A 21287-nucleotide genomic window follows, 5' to 3' on the forward strand; every position below is an offset into this window, starting at 1 on the left:
GAAAGGAGAGAGAGGAGAGAGAGAGAGAGGAGAGAGAGAGAGAGAGAGAGAGAGAGAGAAACACTCAGAGCTACCAAATTCCATTGTTCTGACTTTGCATTTCTGCTTCTTTGCTAGTTCTACAGCACCAACCGATGCTATCAGCCTTAAAATGTTGGCCATCACACACACACACACACACACACACACACACACACACACACACACACACAGAGGCAGGAGTGAAAAACAGAGGGGTACCTATAAATTTGGGGTAACTCCCTGCTTGCTTTTAAATGGGTAGGGGGAGGAGATGGAAACCTGTAAGCACGCAGCTCCTGGGGATGCCTGCTGGCAAAAGCTTTTTTATCAAATACGGTCCCTGACTTATGAGAGTTCATTTAGTGACTGTTCGAAGGCACGACGGCACTGGGGGAAAAAAAGCGACTTTTAGGACTGTCCTTCACGCTTAACGACCGCCGCAGCATCCCCAGGGTTTAATGCGATCGAAATTTCAGAGGCTTGAAAACGGATTCGTATTTATGACGGTCGCAGCGTCCCTGGGGGATTATCGGTACCTCTGCAGGGTTATTAGAGGGCGGAGGCTTGTTCTCCTGACTACAGAGCCCGGGTTGGGAATATTTTTCCTTTTGAGAATTCCTCCTACTTTGGGGAGGGGGGGTCCCCCCTCTTCTAATGACTCACTAACGAGGTTCCAGGGATTTAAAGGGGTCCTGAATCCCCCATATGCAACTTTCTGATCCTAAGACCTGCCTGCCTGCCTGCAGCAACGCTGCGGGCATCTTAGCCCAGTCTCTGGCATAAGAAGAACTGGAAGGGACCTTGGAGGTCCTCTAGTCCAACCCCCCCCCCCAGCTCAAGCCGGAAACCTCGTCCCATTTCAGACAAAGGGCTGTCCAAATTTCTTCTGAAAAGCCTTCCAGTGTTAAGAGCAGCCACAACCTCCGAAGGGAGGAAGCCGTCCCAAGGCGTCTGGAAATGTCTCCTTACTTCCTACGTTGCTTCTCTCCCTTCTGGCCTATTTATCACATGGGGGCCTCACATGTTCACCGCCTGCCAGGAGGAAGCTGGTGGCATCTTTCAATCTTGCCTCGTCCCGTAGAATCGGAGCCAAATTTGGCAAAAAAAAAACAAAAACAAAACAAAACGGAAGACAAGTTTTTGCCTGCCTGAAAAATAAGTTTTTCCTTGCAGCAAAGTTAGGGTTTGCAACGCAGGACGGCGGAGGCCTTACAGCCGCCTCCAGAGAAAAGCATCTCTGCCCTAATTTTAAGCAGTCGGTGGAGAGCAACCTAACTCTCTGAAACACGAGCCTTAGGCCTGGGCAGGAGAAAGAGAGAAAGAAAGAAAGAAAGAAGAGAGAGAGAGAGAGAGAGAGAGAGAGAGAGAGAGAGAGAGAGAGAGAGAGAGAGAGAGAGAGAGAGAGAGAGAGAGAGAGAAACAACCCCACACAATTTTCTGCCTCCTAGTCAAGACTTTTCTCTTTTGCTTCCTCTCTGGTTAAGCTTCAGCAGCCCCACGAAATCTGCTGCCCTTTTAAGGTAGAAAAATGCCTGCCCCAACCGACCGTCAGAGCGGGGCGGGGAAGAGCCGAGAAGAGCAAAGGCAGGCAGAAAACTTCCTTTTTCCTGCGGCTTTGGCAAAGAATCAATGGAGCGTGTTCTCGGCTGTTCGGAAGGGGAGAGAGAGAAAAGGGAGAGGGGGGGGGAAAGGCAGAGCTTTGCAAAAAATAAAGAACGACTTTTCATAAGGACCCGGAGGGGGGGGCTCTTTATTGATCAGACCTGGGCATTTTTTAAGGCCCCTGGGCCACAACTGGCCTTCTGGATGTGTCCCTGTGCAGCCCAGGTCAGCTCAATTGGAAAGTTGAAATCAAATGTAAATAGATGTGCCAATAAAGAAGAATACCTGTAGCTCAGGGTTGAAACGAGGGGTTTTTTTTTGGTGCTCTCTGAGCTGGGTGGTTTCCTTGCAGACGTTTCATGACCCAACTAGGGAACATCATCAGTGCTAGAAGGGAGGGGGGATTGTGGAGAGGAGGAGGAGAGAAAGAAGGAAAGAAAGAGAGAGAGAGAGAGAGAGAGAGAGAGAGAGAGAGAGAGAGAGAGAGAGAGAGAGAGAGAGAGAAAGAAGAAAGAAAGGATGGATGGATTGTGGGGTCCTTGGTGCTCTCTGAGCTGGGTGGTTTCCTTGCAGACGTTTCATGACCCAACTAGGGAACATCATCAGTGCTAGAAGGGAGTGGGGATTGTGGAGAGGAGGAGGAGGAGGAGAGAAAGAAGGAAAGAAAGAGAGAGAGAGAGAGAGAGAGAGAGAGAGAGAGAGAGAGAGAGAGAGAGAAAGAAGAAAGGAAGGAAGGACTGTGGGGTCCTGGGTGCTCTCTGAGCTGGGTGGTTTCCTTGCAGACCTTTCATGACCCAACTAGGTAACATCATCAGTGCTAGAAGGGAGGGGGGATTGTGGAGAGGAGGAGGAGGAGGAAGAGGAGGAGGAGGAGGAGGGAGGGAGGGAGGGAGGGAGGGAGGAACTGCAGAGTCTTTGGTGCTAAGCTTGTTTTCCTTGCAGACCTTTCATGACCCAACTAGGGAACATCATCTGCGCTAGAAGGGAGGGGGGATTGTGGAGAGGAGGAGGAGGAGAACTGTGGGATCCTTTGTGCTCCACTCTCTTCTAGCACTGAGGATGTTGTCCAGTTGGGTCGTGAAACGTCTGTAAGAAAGCACCCAAGCTCAGAGTAAGTGTATGCCGTGTACACAGTGCAACTGCATTGCTTTTTATTTTAAAAGCGACTGCTTTTTTAAAAAAAAATAATTAAAAAAATATGTATGTGTGTGCATACGTGTCCGTGCACCATCACACCCCCTGTTTGTTCAGTCCTTCACAAAAGCCTCCGTTTCTCATGTGGCCTCTGGGGGCAATTAATTGCCCATCTCCATTTTTGACAACAAATGCTCCCAATAAAAGGAGCAAATACAAAAAGTGCTTCAGTTACGACCTTAATGGAGCTTGCCCGTTATAGTCCTAAGTCACAGAGGTCGTAAAACGTGACTGAGCTGATATTGAATGACTTTTTGGCTGCAGCTGTAGGGGTTTGGCCCTTGGGGCTTCCAATCTCAGTTGCCCGTTTCCCCCCGTTTTTTTTCTTTCCATGCAGGATGCAATTCTCGCTGTACATTTCCCCTCCCAGATCTGAAAGTTCTCTCCCCATGAGGCAGAAGTTGGTCCAGCACCACAAAGCCAAAGGGATCATCAACCTTCAGAAGAGGCCACTGGCCAGTCTCTCCACCAAAATGGAGAAGACAATGCCCACGAAGCATTTGCCCAACCGGAAAAAGTGCATTTGTTTCCGTTCAAATCACGCCCTGGGCTCTGTCACTGCAAGTGCTAAAAAAAAAATGTGCTGAGAAAAGAAGAGTGTAAATCAGAACAGCAGGAAGAGAAACTGCAACGCCCGAAATTAAGCAATAATCCACACAAGGCAAAGCTGAAGGAGGGGGCTGAGTTTGAATACACACACACACACACACAGACAGAAAAAGGGGGACGGGGTGTGTGTGGGGAGACGCCATCTAGGTGGCTTTACCAGTCCAGGAAAAGTTTTATACTGCAAAGAAAACATGGGCTGTATGATTTCAGGCCTGTCTGTCTTTCTGTGTGTGTGTGTGTGTGTGTGTGTGTGTGTGTGTGTGTGTGTGTGTGTGTGTGTGTCCGTGTCCTTGGTGCTCTCTGAGCTTGGTGGTTTTCTTGCAGACATCTCCTGCTTGGGCAGGTGGGCTGGACTAGAAGACCTCCAAGGCCCCTTCCCAGCTCTATTCTATTCTATTTCTATTTAACATCATCGGTGCTAGAAGGGAGCCGGCTTTGCTCTCTGTTTATATACAAGCAATCTGGAAGACAACGGGAGTCCCCACCGTTCAATCCTGAGCTACAGATATTCTCTTTTATTTACATTTATAAGAAGAGGCAAAGGTCCAGAGCTGTTGGACACCAAGATAAATCAGCCACCTTTGCATCACACCCACACCTTCAACGAAAGAGAAAATGCCCAAAGTCGCAGGGACAAACCCCCGTAGCACTGAATTAAAAAGAATTGAGTTCTGAATTAAAAAAAAAACATGTTTTTCAGCTCAAAATGCTCCGCCAAGCTCTGTGAGTCATTCAGTCGAGATTTCTGGCTGCAGTTAGAGTTTTGCTGCATCCAGCTTCGTTGAGTATCTTAGCCGTGCCTTGTAACGAGATAATTGAGGTTTAATTATAACGATGACAGCAAAATTAAGTCTCTTTTCTTCCGGAGGGCTCGCTTGAGTGTTGGGAAGGGCGGGGGGGAAAAAACGGCAAGGAAGCTGCTTTGGCAAAAAAAGGAAGGGTATAGATAGCTATTTGTAATTCGACTCGAGCTTTTTTTGGAGGGGAGGGGGCAGAAAGAGGCCAACAGACAGCCAACGTTAGAATTTTGACCCTTGTGGGCGCGTTCTCCCCAGTGCTAAAGAGATGGCCAAACTCTACACGTATGTAATGGAAATGAAGAGTTACAACCACTCCTTTAGTTACAATGGTTACTGGAAAAAAGTGAATTGTGGTCATTTTTCACCCTCATGGCTGTTGCAGCACACACACACACACACACACACACACGCCCCATAATCACGTGATCAAAATTCAGATGCTTGGCAACTGACTTGTACTTATGACGGCGCAGGGCTAATGCGATCCCCTTCTGAGAAGCAACGTCCAAGGGGAAGGCCAGATTCAATTAACAACCGTGGTTACTGACTTAAGCCTTGCAGGGGTTCCCTGCAAGGGCTGGAAAGTCCGCAAAACTCACCTGACTCGCTGTCTCACTTAGAGAGACAGAAAAGTTGGCCTCCGCTGTGGTCCTTAAGTGGAAAACTACCCGACGCTGTTTTGAGTGCCACACGAGGGGAAAGGGAGTCGGAATAAATACATCAATCGTGAAAACCTCTTGCTGTCATTCTGAGCTTCTCCACCCCCACCCCCACCCCCCCAAGCCTCACAAAGGGACTGATGGGCTGGCTCCCTTTCCTAGTTGAATGATCGCCATGGCAACAGCATCCCTAACCCTTCTGGTCCTCTCAGCTCAGTGGAAACGCTGCAGTGACTTGTGCTGAGACTGCAAAACGGACTTTTCAGCCGCCCGTGCTAAACATACGGAAATGGCCTGGAAACTGCCGTGGTCAGCAAGTTTGCACCCGTGGTTGAGAGAGAGAGAGAGAGAGAGAGAGAGAGAGAGAGAGAGAGAGAGAGAGAGAGAGAGAGAACACACGTTTGACCAGCACATGGACATCCCATCTGATGGAGCTAAGGTTATCCCTGCCAGCATCCCTCCCGTCTAAGAACGAAGAGAAAGGGGTTCTCTAAATCAATTGTGGATTTTTTTTTAAAAAAAAATTCTTTTACTTATAAATAACTCACGGCAGCAAATATACCCAGCATCCCTGGATGTGACACCACAACCTCCTCCACGGAACAAATTTTCCTAACTCTTGAGGACCTCCCCGAGCAACGATATGCTTCACAAGTTGAGATTCCAAAAACATTGCAGCATGGAGAAATTCTGGGTTTTTTTTTTCTCCCCGCAGACGTCCTGGAATGTGAGAGCGCGTACAAGCGGTCCTCAACTTACAACAGTCCATTTGGCAACCGTTCAAAGTTACAACGGCAGTGGGGGAAAAAAAGGGGACTTAACAGCCATGGCAGCCTCCCCGTGATTTACCTTCAGACGCTTGGCAACTGACTCGTATTTATGACGGTTGCCGTGTCCTGGGTCACGACCTCCTGACAAACAATGTCAATGGGGGATAGCAGATTCACTTCAGAACCGTATTCCTAATTTAACAACTGCAGCAAGAAAAGTCGTGAAATGGGGCAAAACTCACTTAACACATTTCTCCCTAACCACATAAATTTGGAGCTCAATCGTGGTCGTAAATAGAGGGACTAGCAGTATATCAGAGATCAAGCTGGATTAAGAAATAATGGGGCAGACTCAACATACGTTCGCTCAGAAGGAAATCATTTTTATGGGACTTTTATTTCCGAGGACTAGACAGAGAAGGAAGACTGCCCAAAACATCTGGAAAGAGAGAAGAAATCCGAGATCCGTGCATGTTTTCCCCCCCTTCCTTTCTTGTTTTAATGTGTCTTTCAGACTGAAAGCTTTCATGGTGTAACTACTAAGAATTTTAATTGCATCGAAATTGTGAACACTGGTTAGAATAAAATACAGTCGAAGCTATTCAGAGGCATAAAATAAGACATCCACCCTTTTTTACCGCCCTTGTTTAAAACAGCCGCAGTTTGTTAGATGCCAAAACAAGCCAGGCGTCATTTATAATGAGAATGGGTGCTAAACTATGATTTATGCTGGATCTGAGGCAGAGTGGGTCTAGCCAGAGAGTTTGGGGGTATTTGCAAAAGCTGACACTCACACCGCCAACGTTTATCGGTTCAGTACAATACTGTTTCCTGCACCACACAGTCAGCTGTTCAGCGGTTTTCCGCTGCCATCAAAATCTACAATAAAACAGCCTGATCTTTTGCCATAGACAGAGAGAAGCAGGTTCAAATCCTGAAGCCAGCTTAACAAGGGGCTTTTTTTTTTGGATAAAACTGTTTTCTCTGGATTCAACAGATTCAACTGTAGAGCAAGGGTGCAGTTTATACATACAGCAGATCACAGAACGAGTGCTGTCGCGGTGCGGTTTATTTCATTTTTCAAGAAGACTGCAGCAAATTCATCCTGACTGCGGAGTAAGCAACGGTGCCATCTAGCGGCTTGCAGCCCCAAGTGGACTTTGTGCAAATTACACACACTTTTTAATCAATACCAAAAAACAAAAAAAGCTTTCAGTGAGCAGATCCTGTTCCAGAGCTGAAAATAACACCCCCCCCTTCCTGGGCCAGCCTGCAATCCACGCTGGCTCGGGAATTCTGGGAGTTGGAAGTCCACAGGTCGTACAGTTGCCACACGCGGCCCCACCTGCTTGAAGTCACGGGAAAATGGGTGCGCACGGCCTATGCCGAGGGTTTCCAAACTTGGCAACTTTAAAGACTTGTGGACTTCCAAACTTCCCAGTGTTCCCCAGCCAGCATGGTTGGCTGAGGGATTCTGGGAGTTGAAGTCCACAAGCCCTAAAGTTGCCAAGTTTGGAGATCCCCACAGACCCCACCTTGACTTGACAGCTGATCCGGAATATAATCTCGGAACGCTTTCCACAAATCGATTCAACAAAGGACCAAATGTGAAAAGCTTGGCTGGTGTTTCTTTGCATTTTGTGGTATTGAAAGACACACACACACCCCACAAAAAAGATCCATCTCCAGATGTTCCTTTCTCTTTCATCAAGGTTATGAGTCACATCACTTTGCTACCTGCCAACTGCAAAGTTAGCCTAAATGGCTTGCGAGTTAAGCCCCACCCTGGCACCTCTAGCTGTGTCTACGTAAATCTCCCCCTGGTTGTGTCTTGCTAAGCGACCGGTCGGTTGTTTTAATAAACAGGCACAGCCTACCTTTCTGCAGCAGGGGTTGGGACAACTGAACCGCTTCACATCCTTGTCCAGGAGAGCCGGGAAGTTACAAAAGGGACATCTAGAAAGCAGAGGAAGAACGAGTGAGGGGAAGCTCGCATAAAGCAAGGCGCGGAAATGGACAGCCGCTGAAAGGCAGAGGGAACAGCCACCGCGGCCTTCCGTCGCAGTGCAGGTAATCCTCAACTTACAAACTCGGACTCTTCAAAGTTACAACAGCAACGGAAAAAGCGACTTACGAGCAGACTTAAAAGAGTCCCGAGGTGGCCCTTGGCGGCCTACCCAGCCAGCTTCTGACAAGCCAGGTCAATGGGGGAAGGCAGGCTTGCTCAGTTAACTGCGTGGTTTCGCTTAACAACTGCGGTGGTTTTAACAACTGGGACAAAGAGGTCGTAAAACCTTTCTTGCTTAGCGTGGAATTTCTGGTCCCAAGCTGTGATTGTAAGTCGAGGATTAGCTGGATCTCCTCCGAAGCTCCTCTGGAGGCCATGAAGTTAAACCAGGTTGTGTTAACTCCACCGTGGGGCTTTCCGACGGCAGGTCACCCCAAGCCCCATTTCTGTGGCACTCACTCAAGAGTTCCCATGTTGCAAAAAAACCGAATTGTGCTTTTTCTTTTTTTTAGCAAAACAGGAGCCAAATACCTGTTAAAACCCAGGTTAAACGTCTTCAAGGTTTAAGGCACTCCCACGGCCTCTCCCAAACCCACGCAAACCCAAATATTTTCTTCCTCCTCCTCCCACAGACCCAAAGATTTTCCTCTTCTTCTCCCCCCCCCCTCCAAAATGAGGAGACTGGCCACTGTCAGCTGGAAAAAGCTTCCTGCCCAATGCAAAGCAAGGCTAATTCATATGAAATTTAAAAAAAAAAGAATGCTGGGAGATTGGGGGTGGGGGAGGAACAGAGGGAGGAAAAAAATACGCTCATTGAGGTTTCCTGGCCTGCCGAAAGATCACGGGATCTGCCAAAAAGGAGGACAGCAAAAAAGAAACAAGACGCGCCATCACACAGCCGGTTTACAGATGCCTCTACGCGGACAAAGCTTCGCCGAGCTCCAAGAGGCCCGGATTTGACATCTCTTGAGCTGCGACGTGGATTGCTGCCACGGACAGAGCCTTGAAAGGGAGGAAGGATGCTCCTAAGTCTTCCTCCCTCCCCCCCAATACCCCCAGCCGGGGCGCAGTGAGCTTTACCTGACCAGTTCATCCGCGCAAGCAGCCGCCACCTCCTCCTCGCCTTTCCTCTCGTAGTATTTGCAGAGGATGTTTTCCGGAAGCACTTTCTCCAGTTCGCTGGTGGGGAACGAACACGTGCAGCTCCCTTCCATGCAGCTGAGCTCTGACTGGGTTCGGGGGGGCGGGGGGGGGGAGAAAGGAGAAGAGGACATGGGAGGTTACAGGCCCGGAGTGAGGGATGTGCACGCGTGGTGTGGTGCAGTAGCTAGAATGCAGCATTGCAGGCGGGGGGGGGGGAAGAAGAATAAGAAATGATGAAATAAGGTAAAGGTAAAGGTTCCCCCGCACATGCGTGCTAGTCATTTCCGACTCTAGGGGCCGTTGCTCATCTCCGTTTCAAAGCCAAAGAGCCAGCGCTTGTCCGAGGACGTCTCCGTGGTCATGTGGCCGGCATGACTGGACGCCAAAGGTGCACGGAGCACTGTTACCTTCCCACTGCAGTGGTCCCTATTTTTCTACTCGCATTTTTACGTGTTTTCGAACTGCTAGGTTGGCAGAAGCTGGGATGAGTAACAGGCGCTCACTCTGCTACGCGGCACTCGGGATTCGACCCGCCAAACTGCCGACCTTCTGATCGACGAGCTCAGCGTCTTAACCCACTGAGCCACCGCGTCGCTTTACCTTTACCTAACGATCAAATAGGCAGGGAGAAAAAGCTTGGGCGAGAACCCGCTGGTTTGGGGAGCTGTGTGTAAGGGGGTGTCTTTCTGCATGAATCAGAGTTGCAATAAAGGAGAGAATATTTGGAGCTCAAGGTTGAATTGTGGGGTCCTCGGCTCTCTCTGAGCTTGGTGGTTTTCTTGCAGACGTTTCATGGACCAACTAGGGAACGTCATCAGCACTAGTCTGATGATCACCAGCCCTGATGATGAGGTCACCTAGTTTGGCTCAGGAAACGTCTGCAAGAAAACCACCAAGCTCAGAGAGCACCAAGGACCCCTCAAGTCCTTGGGCGTACCCTAAAAGAGAAGGTCCTTACCTTTCCAGAGCCAAAGACGGCCTCCTGAGCATATTTTATTAAGCATTCCTTGCAGAACAGGTGTCCATCCGCACACTGGGTCAGCTCTTCAAACGCAAACTCCCCGTAGCAACAGCGGCACTCGATCAGCTGGCCATCCTGAAAAATAAGACACACACACACACACACCCCCCCCAAAGTTGAGTTCTTATCGCTGCTTTGGCCCTTGCTCTGCCTAGGAGAGACTGCATTCCCTTGCGTGAAACTGCAACTTAGAAGGGACACCTCGGGCGTATCAAGCCTCACCCGCTTCAAAGACTCCTTTTGCCACATGGAGGAAAAAGTTTTTACAGGCCGTTTTGAAGAACAGAGGCATTCCAAAAGCCACAGGTGGGTTTTTGCACTTAAAGAGGTGAAACAGGACCACGTGAACCACAAACAGGAACAGATCAACATTGTTAACCCCAATACAGCTAGTCCTTGTCTTAGGACCACAACTTGCAAGGGAAAATGTGCCGGGTTTTAAGTGAGGCATCACACGACTGCACCTGGTTTTACGTCCCTTTCCCCCTCCCCCCCAAGAGGTCGTTTTAAATGAATCGCCGTACTTCTTAAATGACACACCGCGTGATCACCGTTTGCAATCTTTTCCTGCTGGCTTGTTGGAAAACAGGTGGGAAGGCCGCAAATGCTGCAGCCGTCATAAAATCGTGCGGGTTGCCAAGGGTTCGAATTGTGACCTCGTGGACTTTTTGACGGTCACCAATGCCATCACAGCTTGACGTAGCCAGCTTTTTTTTTTTTAAATATACAAAGATCAATAAAATTTGTCACAGATGTCTTTCAGCTACTTACTTTTTGATACTGCTCTTCATTCATCTGCAGGGCAAGAAGAAAATCTGCATGCTGGCAAGAGGGAAAAGACACATTTAGCATTAATAATAGTGGAAACAGAGCATCTACCTTTATTATTAGTGCTGGGAAATGCCTTATGTACTGTTTGTGTAAAAATGAACTTGTAATTTATGGTTTTGATGATTAGCCAGGATAGATTTCAGAAAGAAGAGGAATATGGTGTAAGTTTAGAAAGGCTAAAATATAAGTGTATATGGGAAGCTATTTCTTTACATCTTTATATCTTCCTGTTTTAATTATTTCTTGTTATTTTAGAAAGAAAGGCTACAATGTAAACGTATATGGGAAACTACTTCTTTATATCTTTATTTATATCATGCTGTTTTAATTATTTCTTGTTATTTTAGAAAGGCTAAAATGCAATTGTATATGGGAAGCTACTTCATTACATCTTTATATCTTGCTGTTTTAATCATTTCTTTTTATTTTAGAGAGGCTAAAGTATAATTGTATATTGGAAGCTACTTCCGTACATTCTTATTATCTTTATTTGTATCTTGCTGTTTTAATTATTTCTTGTTATTTTCTCACTGTTAATTTTATTATTTTCATAACGGGGGGTGGCCAAGTGAAGAAGATGCTCGGAAGGTTGAGGTGCAGATGCTTCTTTATCAGGGAGCAAAGAGAAAACATCTGCTGTGACCTCCATGTAGGCATCAGGAAGGGCATCCAGCCAGTAAATGCTCAGCTCCATTCAGTCGCCTGGATTCTACCCCAAATTAAGGGATTAGGTAAAGGTAAAGGTTCCCCTGCACATGTGTGCTAGTCGTTTCTGACTCTAGGGACTGGTGCTCATCTCCGTTTCAAAGCCGAAGAGCCAGTGCTTGTCCGAGGACGTCTCCGTGGTCCTGTGGCCGGCATGACTAGACGCCAAAGGCACACGGAACGCTGTTACCTTCCCACCGTAGTGGTCCCTGTTTTTCTACTTGCATTTTTTACGTGCTTTCGAACTGCTTGGTTGGCAGAAGCTGGGACAAGTAACAGGCGCTCACTCTGCTACGCGGCACTCGGGATTCGACCCACCAAACTGCCGACCTTCTGATTGACAAGCTCAATGTCCTAACCCACTGAGCCACCGCGTCCCTTATTAAGGGATTACAGGGTGGTAAAAAGGGAGAGTTTTCTTATTATCAGAAATAAGCAACACATGGATTATTTTCTGCAGATGACTGCAAGAGGGTGGCAGGAATCACACCAGGCCTGATTCCCTGCCGATCTGAGGGCAAAATTATTTATTTTATGTATTCAATTTACATGCCTTTTCATCTTTGATTGGGATTCGCAGAGAGTTTGCCCAAAAGACGGGTGGCGATATACATAGTTTAAATAAATAAGAATAAAAAAAGAGAGGGGTGAAGCTTCTGGCAGGTCCAATTCTATCTGCCTCTGAATCTAGAGAATGAGAATTTGGATTTTGGTTCCATGTTTAGACATGCAATTGGGTTTTCACTGTATGTTTGTTCAGTGAGAAGAACGGGAGAAAACCCAACTTCCGGTGTATCCCGCTGAGAACGCAGCGAGCATGTTTAAGGAGAGTTGCACCTTGTTTGCTACTTGTTCAACCTACAGTGATCAAGGCCTTTGATTTTATTTATTTATTTATTTATTTATTTAGATTTGTTTACCGCCCTTTCCCGAAGGACTCAGGGCAGTTTACAGGGTAATTAAAACAAGAAATACAAAAGTTAAAAACGATTAAAAAAATTACAACAATCCCTGAAAAAGTAGAAAAACCCCAATTAAAATTTTAAAGTTAAAATTCTCAGCCTGGGCCAGAGAGCTCGAAGAGCCAGGTCTTCAGGTCCCGGCGGAATGAATGGAGATTTTACCAGATCTTTACGTGCAAGGGGAGAGAACAAGCACCCCCATCCCCACCCACTCCCCAGCCATGGCTGCAACTACCTCCGCCATCTCTTTGATCTTCTGTTCGTAAAACTCCCTCTCCAGCTGCACCGGAGGCAGGAGGGAGAACTGGTCGTAATTCCTCCAGTGGCGCCGTTTGTTCTCCAAGAAAAACATGCGCTTCTCAATCTTGGTGTCACCTGAAGCGTAGTTTGAAAGCATGACGGGTCATTGAAAAAAAGAAGAAGCAACAAATCAAATGCTTCTCTTAAAAAGATAAAGAGACAAGATAAGATAACTTTTACTGACATTTTTTTTTACTACGAGCACACTGGCCCACCTTAAAAATGAAATTCATTTTTATAAATGGTTAAAAAAAATGGAATAAAGGGTAGGGGTGGAAATTGTACTGTTATTAATGTCCAACATACAAACCCAGACGTGTTGCTGACTAAACACTAAAGACTGTTACTGTAAAACATTAATATACATCAAAAATTGAAATTCTGTTACCTGCTCTCAAAAGAAAGTGTGTATCTGCACGTACATATATATATAAAACATACATAAACACATGCTATTCACACACAAAGATATATAGGTGTGTGGGCAGAGTCACTTCACAAACACGTTGCTAACTTAACAACTGCAGTGATTCACTTCAGGGGCTGCCAAAAAGAAGAGGGGGATCCACCTATTCTTCAAAGCGCCCGAAGGCAGGACAAGAAGCAACAGATGGAAACTAACCAAAGAGAGAAGCAACCTGGAACTAAGGAGAAACTTCCTGATAATGGGAAGCAATTAATCAGTGGAACAATTCACCTCCAGAAGCGGTGAATGCTCCAACACTGGAGGTTTTTAAGAAGAGACTGGGCAGCCATTGGTCTGAAATGGCATCGGATCTCCTGCTTGAGCAGGGGGCTGGACTAGCTGACCTCCGAGGTCCCTTCCAGCTCTATTCTACTCTTAACTGAACAGCAGTGGGAAGAAAAGTCATAAAAACGGGGCAAAACTCACTCAACAAATTTCTCACTTAGCAACGTAACAAATTCTGAGCTCCACTGGGGTCATAAGTGGAGGCCCATCTGTATTTCATTAGCGGCTTCGAAGCGACGTCCAGGGCAAGGAAAATTTTGGAGGGAAAAGGCCAAGGAAGGTAATCTGGGCCCTCTTTGGTGAGTTCCATGGTGCCCACCTTAAGATTCACCCAGATCTTTCTCATACCTTCATGCTGGAACACGGAGGTTGGAGACGCCATCCCTTCGGGCTAAAATTGCCTCTTCTGTTTTTATATTCAGCCCCCAACAGTTCGACCCGTCTCTGCAGAGTCACCAAAGAGCATCGCCCAGCATAAAAGCGCTTACCCTGCTCGAATTTGAAGTCTATGTAAGAATACTGGTTCATCTCTTTCCTCCTTTTTCGTTTCCCGCTGGCCTCGGGAGATAACTCTTGCCATTTTTTGATGGCATCGGAGAAGGCCTAAATAAAGAGGGAGGGGAAAGGAGGGGGAAAAAAAAGGCATAATCCGAGATGTGAAGATGGAAGCACGGATGTAATTAAAGCTTCCGCAGCTATCTGGACCGGGGAGGATTAAGTCTGCGTGCTCCCCTGGAAGGCAGAGGCGCCTCGGGGTGGATCGTGCAGCCCACCCACCAAAATCCAGGTGCAGCGGGGGGGGGGGGTCTTTGAAAGGCTGTAACCGAAGTGTCACTTTTACAGGAGCAGAACTGGAGAATAAGTCTTCTCGAGATGGAGCTTGCAGGGATGGCTAAATTAACGTCTTTGATCAGAGGGGAAAAAGCAGGATCTACATTTATATTTTACAGTTATCTACATTTATTTTATAGGGACGCGGTGGCTCAGTGGGTTAGGACGCTAAGCTTGTCGATCAGAAGGTCGGCAGTTTGGCGGGTCGAATCCCGAGTGCCGCGTCACAGAGGCCTGTTACTCATCCCAGCTTCTGCCAACCTAGCAGTTCGAAAGCACGTAAAAATGCAAGTAGAAAAATAGGGACCACTCCGGTGGGAAGGTAACAGCGTTCCGTGCGCCTTTGGCGTCTAGTCATGCCGGCCACATGACCACGGAGACGTCCTCGGACAAGCGCCGGTTCTTCGGCTTTGAAACGGAGATGAGCACCGGCCCCTAGAGTCGGAAACGACTAGCACGCATGTGCGGGGGAACCTTTACCTTTATCTTTTACATTTATTTATTTACTGGACAACCCTTATAGATCTTTTCCATGAAATGGGGGAGAAAATGCATTTGCAGCATCCCCGTGGTCAGGTGGTTTATATTTAGATGCTTGGCAACTGACTCGCGTTTATGACGGTTGAAGTGTCCCGGTGTGTGTGTGTGTGCGTGTGACGTGATCCCCTTTTGTGACCTTCTGGCAAGCAGAGTCAACGGGGCAAGCCAGATTCACTTAACCACCGTGTGACTAACTGAACAATGGTGGAGACTCACTCAACAACCGTGCCAAGAATGGTTGCAAAATGGGGCAAAACTCACTTAACGAGGACTTTGAATTCCGGGATTTCTTTTTGAGCCCAGGCTGGGTGTCTCCGTTTTGGACAGAAAAGGAGGATCTTCTCGGAAAGGAGTGGGGGGGGGAGGGAGAGAGAGAGAAAACCAAAAGAGGGGTAACCTTTCGTGTGATTGCATAGTGTCCCTTGAGTTCGTGGAGCGCCCACTTGATGTCTTGGCTGCTCAGCATTTTGAAGTCGGCCATGAGGAGGTCAGCAGCTTGAATGAAGCAACGTTGGTCGAGCGGATCGAGCTTGGAGAAGTCAAAGTAGTCCACTTTAGGCACCTGGAAGAGGAGGAGGAGGAGGAGGAGGAGGAGGAAGACGAGGAGAGGAAGAGGAGGAGGAGAAAGGAGGAATAAGAGGAAGAGGAGGAGGAAGAAGAGAAGGGAGGGAGAGGAGGAGGAGGAGGAAGAGAGGAGGAAGACGAGAAGGGAGGGAGGAGGAGGAGGAGGAGGAAGAAGAAAACAGAAAAGAAGTTAGGTACTTTTTTTCACATACCCTTTAGCATTTTAACGCACTTCTGAAGATCCATACAGCTAGCCCTGACTTATGACTACATTTGGGACCAGAATTTCCGTTGTTAAGCAAGGCAGTTGCTAAACGAGTCCCGCCTGGTTTTACCACCTTTTTCGGCATGGTTGTTAAGCACTTCGCACCGTCAGCGAGCGAATCCCGCTGGCCCAGCTGACTGGGTTTGTCCAAAGCCAGCTGGGAAAGTGGCCACGGCGTGATCCTGGGATAAATCTGCCACCCTCGTGGATAAATCACGCCAGTCTCCCGGCGCCGGAATTCTGATCCTGGGGATCTTGGGGATCCTGCGACGGTCGTCAAGCGCAAGGGCTGGTTACTTTTTTCCAGCGTGATTGTGGCTCCGAGCAGCCACTCTGAACGCAGGGTTCTTCGGCAGAGGGCAACCCGTACGCCAAAAAGCTCGCACTTGCCTTCGTCTCATCTTGGCTGGCAAGCAGGCTGCTGTTTGGATTTAAAACCATGCTGCGCTCCTTCTTTGGATAGTCTGGATTTTCCAGGAGTAAATTGCAGAGTCTGCAAAAGGAAAAAAAGGAGACAGGAGCGTGGGAAAGGGCCCTCTTTTGAAGACCCTTCCCCCGGCCGGCCCATCGAAAAACGAAGAGAGTTTCAACGCTCTGCAAGATCCAGAGGCGGGGGGGGGGGAAAGAGATTCAGGGGGGTGCACATTCAAAACAACACAAAAGATAAATCCCGGTTAAGAGCAGGAAGACAAAAGTCAGAATCAGCTTCGGTTGGGCTGCAAAGGAGGGAAGCTTGCCCGCAGCTGGGGAGCTGGGTGCCAGGTTTGATGGCCATTACTTGACTACCCACCACGCCTTTTTCTATATACTTACATGTTTAAGTCACAGCAGTTTTTGCTCTGTATGAGCTCTTCGATGTACTCTCTCGTTGCGTCTGGAAACCTGGCTTCCTAGAAAAACAGGACGTTTGCCTTCAGAAGTTGTGGGTGCCCCATCCCTGGAAGTTCTCAAGAAGAGGCTGACATGGTAGAGGGCCTCCTGCTTGAGCAGGGGGCTGGACTAGAAGACCCCCAAGGTCCCTTCCAGCTCTCTTCTGCTTGATCTGAGTCAACCTTCAGCCGGTCAGGATCGAACTCCTGGCATTGGGCAGAGTCAGCTGGCAACAGGCCTTCTAAGCGCTGCACCGCAACGGCTGAAGCAACCGTCAAGACTTACCGTTTCTCGGATCAGAAGCACCACCAGATCCTTGTCCAAGAGAGTGGCAGTCTGCTTGGGAAGCTCACCGGAGCTGGGATCCAGTGACCCTCGGGCTGGAAACGCCGGACCGGCTTGCTCGTTGATGACAGCCTGCTGGCCTCCATTTTCCTCTGGGGGATGAGCTAGCTGAGGGGAAGCAGGGCCCGGGATTCCATCTTGCTGAGCTTCAGGCCTGGGAAACGCCGGCCCGGGGATCTCTCCTTGGTATACCCTCGGCAAAGGTCCCACTTCTCTTTCCAGCGGGGCCGGCCGAGAAGAAAGCAGATTGACCACAGCCCGTGCCTCCTTCTTGGCCGGCTGGAAGTAGGGATGATCCAGCCGCATGTTCTCCTTAACGCAACGGAAGATCCCTCCGGGGTTGGGTGCCAGCCGCGGCTCAAGCGTCCGATCTCCCTCCTCGGGGTTCTCCTGATTGGTCCCCACTTCCTCCAAATTAATGACCTCTGGGGCAACCTCTCTCTTCTGGACCACGCTGGGCCCGGCCTCGGCCCCTCGAGGTTCCCTGGGCTCAACGGGCTCCGGAGAATCGGGTAACTCCAAGACCTCGGTCTGGGTCAGCCGGCTCAGTCCCGCCCTACCCGTCTTGAGGCAGCTCCGGCGGGTCCCCAGCTGCCTGGGAGACGTCGGGGGCTTGGTCTTTGGCTCCTTGTGAGGAAGGGTCACCACGTTACCGTTAGATCCTCCTTCCCCCATCTTGTTAAGGACTTGCCACGGAGCGGCGGGCTTGATCACATTGGCCCGCGGGGACCTCTTGGCGGCTGTCTTTACAAGGAGGCAGAGAGGGGTTAAGATTGGTCATTTCCTTGGAACTGGGTGCTCGATCTAGAATCCCTCTTATCTAGACCACAGCAGCTCTTTAAGCCGCCTTTGAGTGCTAAAAAGCAGCAGAATGTTCTGCATTTGGCGGACGCTCGGCAACCGGCCTCCACTGGCAGCAGCATCCTTAATGATGGCCACATGCCGAGGGCTACCTGTATACCATCCATGCTGTTCTGGGATGTTGGATTAAAAGGCGTTTTCTAAACTCTGTTTTATTTCTCAGGACCGCAAATAAATCTTTTTTAAGTCCCAAAAAGAGAATTAGAAAAACGAAGGATATTCTAATTTCCTTTGGAACCAAAAAAAAAAAATTCCCAGCAACACAAAAATCGCAACTTTGCTTGGGGCAGCCCTTTCAAATTATAACTTTGACCTTGTGGGACAAAAAAAAGCTCCTACTTGTCAAGATGTGCTGAAATATCTCAAAGGAAAGAATAAAAGCTGCTGGGATATGTGCAATGAAATTTAGGTAATAAACCTCTCATCGGCCTGAAGAAATTTAAGCAGCTGGAAAGCAGCCAACTGGCATTTGAAGAATGCAAGGGGAAATAATACTGTGCTTGCGTGAAGCCTTGGGACATTCCTCAAACCCTGCACCTGGTTTACACCCCAGAGGTTTAGTGCAAAGCGCGACTCTGGCCAATGGTAGCCGACGCACCACCAAACTGTGGTTTAATACATTAATAATTGAGGCTTAGCGGGAAACTGGCATTTAAAGACCGCAGGGGAAATATTGTGCTTGCGTGAAGCCTTGGGACACTTCTCAAACCCTGCACCTGGTTTACACCCCAGAGGTTTAGTGCAAAGCGCGACTCTGGCCAATGGTAGCCGACGCACCACCAAACTGTGGTTTAATACATTAATAATTGAGGCTTAGCGGGAAACTGGCATTTAAAGACCGCAGGGGAAATATTGTGCTTGCGTGAAGCCTTGGGACACTTCTCAAACCCTGCACCTGGTTTACACCCCAGAGGTTTAGTGCAAAGCGCGACTCTGGCCAATGGTAGCCGACGCACCACCAAACTGTGGTTTAATACATTAATAATTGAGGCTTAGCGGGAAACTGGCATTTAAAGAACGCAGGGGGAATATTGTGCTTGCGTGAAGCCTTGGGACACTTCTCAAACCCTGCACCTGGTTTACACCCCAGACGATTTGCAAAAATCACATCTCGGCTGCCTTCTCGAAGAGTGTTCCAAGTTTGTTATGGCTGGCTTTCAGGGGCTGATCGCCCCATATCTGCCTGCCTGTCTCACGGAGGAGGGGAGGACTTACCTCCATCAAGATGACCACGTCTTCATCCTCCTCCTCCTCCTCCTCTTCCCACTGGCCGCGAACAGGTGTGTCCAACATCACAGGCAAGTCTTCATCCGAGGAGTCCGATACGGTGATCAGTCCTTCGTCTTGGTGGCTAACCCGATCTGAACAAAGGACAAGTCTATCAGCCAGCTAGCTGAAGGCTTGCAGGCCCTCCTCGACTTCCAACAATTCATTTAGTGGCTGCTTAGAGTTACAGCCTCACTGGAAAAAAAGGGACTTGGGACCTAATGGCCGTTGCGGGATCCCCAGGGTCTCGTGATTCATATTCGGGGGCTTGGCCACTGACTCGCGTTTGTGACAGACGCAGGGTCCCCGGGGGAGGGGGGGTGTCGCGCGATCCCCTTCTTTGGCGGCCTTCCGACAAGCAAAGTCCATGGGGAAGCCAGATTCACTTAACAACCAGGTTACCAGCTTAACAACTGCAGTGATTCACTTAACAACGGTGGCGAGTTACTAACTTCTCAGTTGCGGCGATTCACTTAACGAGGGTGGCAAGAAAAAATGGGGCAAAACCCGCCGAGCCAATTTCTCACTTAACCGCCTCAATCTGGGGCTGTGTTGTGATCGTTAAGCGGACGGGCTGAAATAAGGCAGGGGAGAAATCCCAGGACAGGGCTGGGCGACTAATGGCCCCTTTACCACCCCCTGTGGACTTCAACTCCCAGAATTCCTCAGCCAGCCATGCGCAAGGCACTTCGCAGCACCCTCGCTTAGCAACGGAACTTCTGATCCCAAAGGTGTGTGTGGGGGGGTGAGAACTACCTGGCCTTACCTTTCCCTCGATGGCTCCGGAAATTATTCAAGTCGATTACTTCATTTTGACCTCCTTCTTCCATGTTAGAAGGTTAGGCCCCTGACCATGACCTCCACGTCGTCAGGAGCCCCTGCGAAAAGAATCCAAAGGACAGTTTGACCACAGGCCCCGTTGGCTTCCCACCAGTCGTCTCTGCGGCAGAGTGAGGTTTCCCGCCGAATTGCTCAGCATCCCAATTTCCGTTAGAAGCTGGGTTCTGCGTGGGGCGATCTAGCTACAGGCGGGCCCTTGACTTTTACCGCCACTTATTTGGTTACAAGGGCACTTAAGAATCGCTTTTCACCCTTACGGTCCTGGCACCGTCCCCAGGTGATCAAAATTTGGAGGCTTGGCCGCTGGTTCGCCTTTAGGATGGCTGCGGCATCCCGGGGTTACGTGATCCCATTTTGCGACCAGTGGAACGGCTTCCTTCCAGAAGTTGGGGATGCCCCATCACTGAGCACCACTGGTGGTGGTGGTGGTGGTGAAGAAGAGCCCCTTGTCTGAAATGGTACAGTATCTCCTGCTAGAGCTGTAGCTCTATAAAACACACAGACACACACACACAGACACACACACAGAGCAGGCCACATTGCTCTGGTTTGGCAAGCCTAAACAAGCTTTAATATGCTGCCTTAACTCCCCCTTCCAGGCCACAGCTGCTCAAAGACTTCATACTGTGCCTTTTTTTTGGGGGGGGGTGGTGTTTGTCCTCCTCCACAGGGATGTGTTTGTGTCCATGAAATGTGTGGGCGTCTACGCTCAAGTGGGGAAGACGTAATGTGAAAATGCAAGAGGCTATAATTGAAATGTGACCTATGGATCCCGACAGAGGCAGCAGGACTGCCGAATAAACGGCTCCCTCGCTCGGGAAAGACATCCAACTTTGTTCTTTGCCAAAAGCCTGCAGCAAACTTCGGCTCACAACCGTTGCGTCACGCCAGCCCGGTCAGCAGATTCAAGGCACACCGACCTTGGTTCGAACAGATCGGCATCTGTGTTTGCGTGTAAATACAATCTCTCCGAAGCCAGAGAATGGAAAGCCAGGCACAGGTGGGGCCAGAAAACCCAACAGACACGTCCAGCGACCTTTATCCATTTCCCTTTTTTTGTGTTTTGTTCCGGGAATACACAAAAAGGGGACTTTCCAAGGAAAAGCTCGGGATTCGTCGGGCCACGTTTTTCGAACGGTAAAATATTTCGCCCAAGACTGGACAGCCCTGCAATAGATCATTCTGAATGCAAAAAACTCTCCCCGGCTGGAATAGCAAACCAAAAGTGGTTCAAAGAGGGCCGTGCAACGGATTCCTTCTGAAAGGAATAGGAAGTTCAAGGGGACACAGCAAGACTCTTCCTTACAACAAGCTCACAACTTTCCAAGCCCATCTTGAGGAGGGCAACAAGGGGATTCGTTTCTCCTGTCAGCGCAGAAGGGGGAACACGTGAACACCGGCATGTGCAGATCCACCAAAGCAAAAAGTTTCAACAAGAAACAACCGTCATCCGAGCCAACAAAACCTCCAATTATACATTGGGGGGGGGGGGAAATGTTCCTAGAGGTTTAATATGTTAGGTAGACCAG

At 48.9% G+C, this 21287-nt stretch overlaps 1 protein-coding gene across 1 annotated transcript in view; it reads right to left on the reverse strand.

Moving 5' to 3' along the window:
• The window catches only part of RNF216 (ring finger protein 216), a 50772-nt gene that overhangs the window by 23777 nt on the left and 5708 nt on the right, over positions 1–21287 (reverse strand). Inside the window, exons 2-13 of the mRNA XM_081338436.1 lie at positions 19685–19796; positions 18868–19013; positions 16732–17535; positions 16390–16466; positions 15967–16069; positions 15145–15309; positions 13865–13979; positions 12561–12700; positions 10599–10649; positions 9765–9902; positions 8744–8892; positions 7533–7611 (exon numbers count right to left, since the gene is read on the reverse strand). Of these exons, the coding sequence (XP_081194562.1) occupies positions 7533–7611; positions 8744–8892; positions 9765–9902; positions 10599–10649; positions 12561–12700; positions 13865–13979; positions 15145–15309; positions 15967–16069; positions 16390–16466; positions 16732–17535; positions 18868–19013; positions 19685–19748 (2031 nt within the window). The 5' untranslated portion in view covers positions 19749–19796. The remainder of the gene's footprint in view (positions 1–7532; positions 7612–8743; positions 8893–9764; positions 9903–10598; positions 10650–12560; positions 12701–13864; positions 13980–15144; positions 15310–15966; positions 16070–16389; positions 16467–16731; positions 17536–18867; positions 19014–19684; positions 19797–21287) is intronic.

The sequence above is a fragment of the Vipera berus genome (genome assembly GCF_964194415.1).
Source record: "Vipera berus genome assembly, chromosome: 13".
Taxonomy (NCBI): Eukaryota; Metazoa; Chordata; class Lepidosauria; order Squamata; family Viperidae; genus Vipera; species Vipera berus.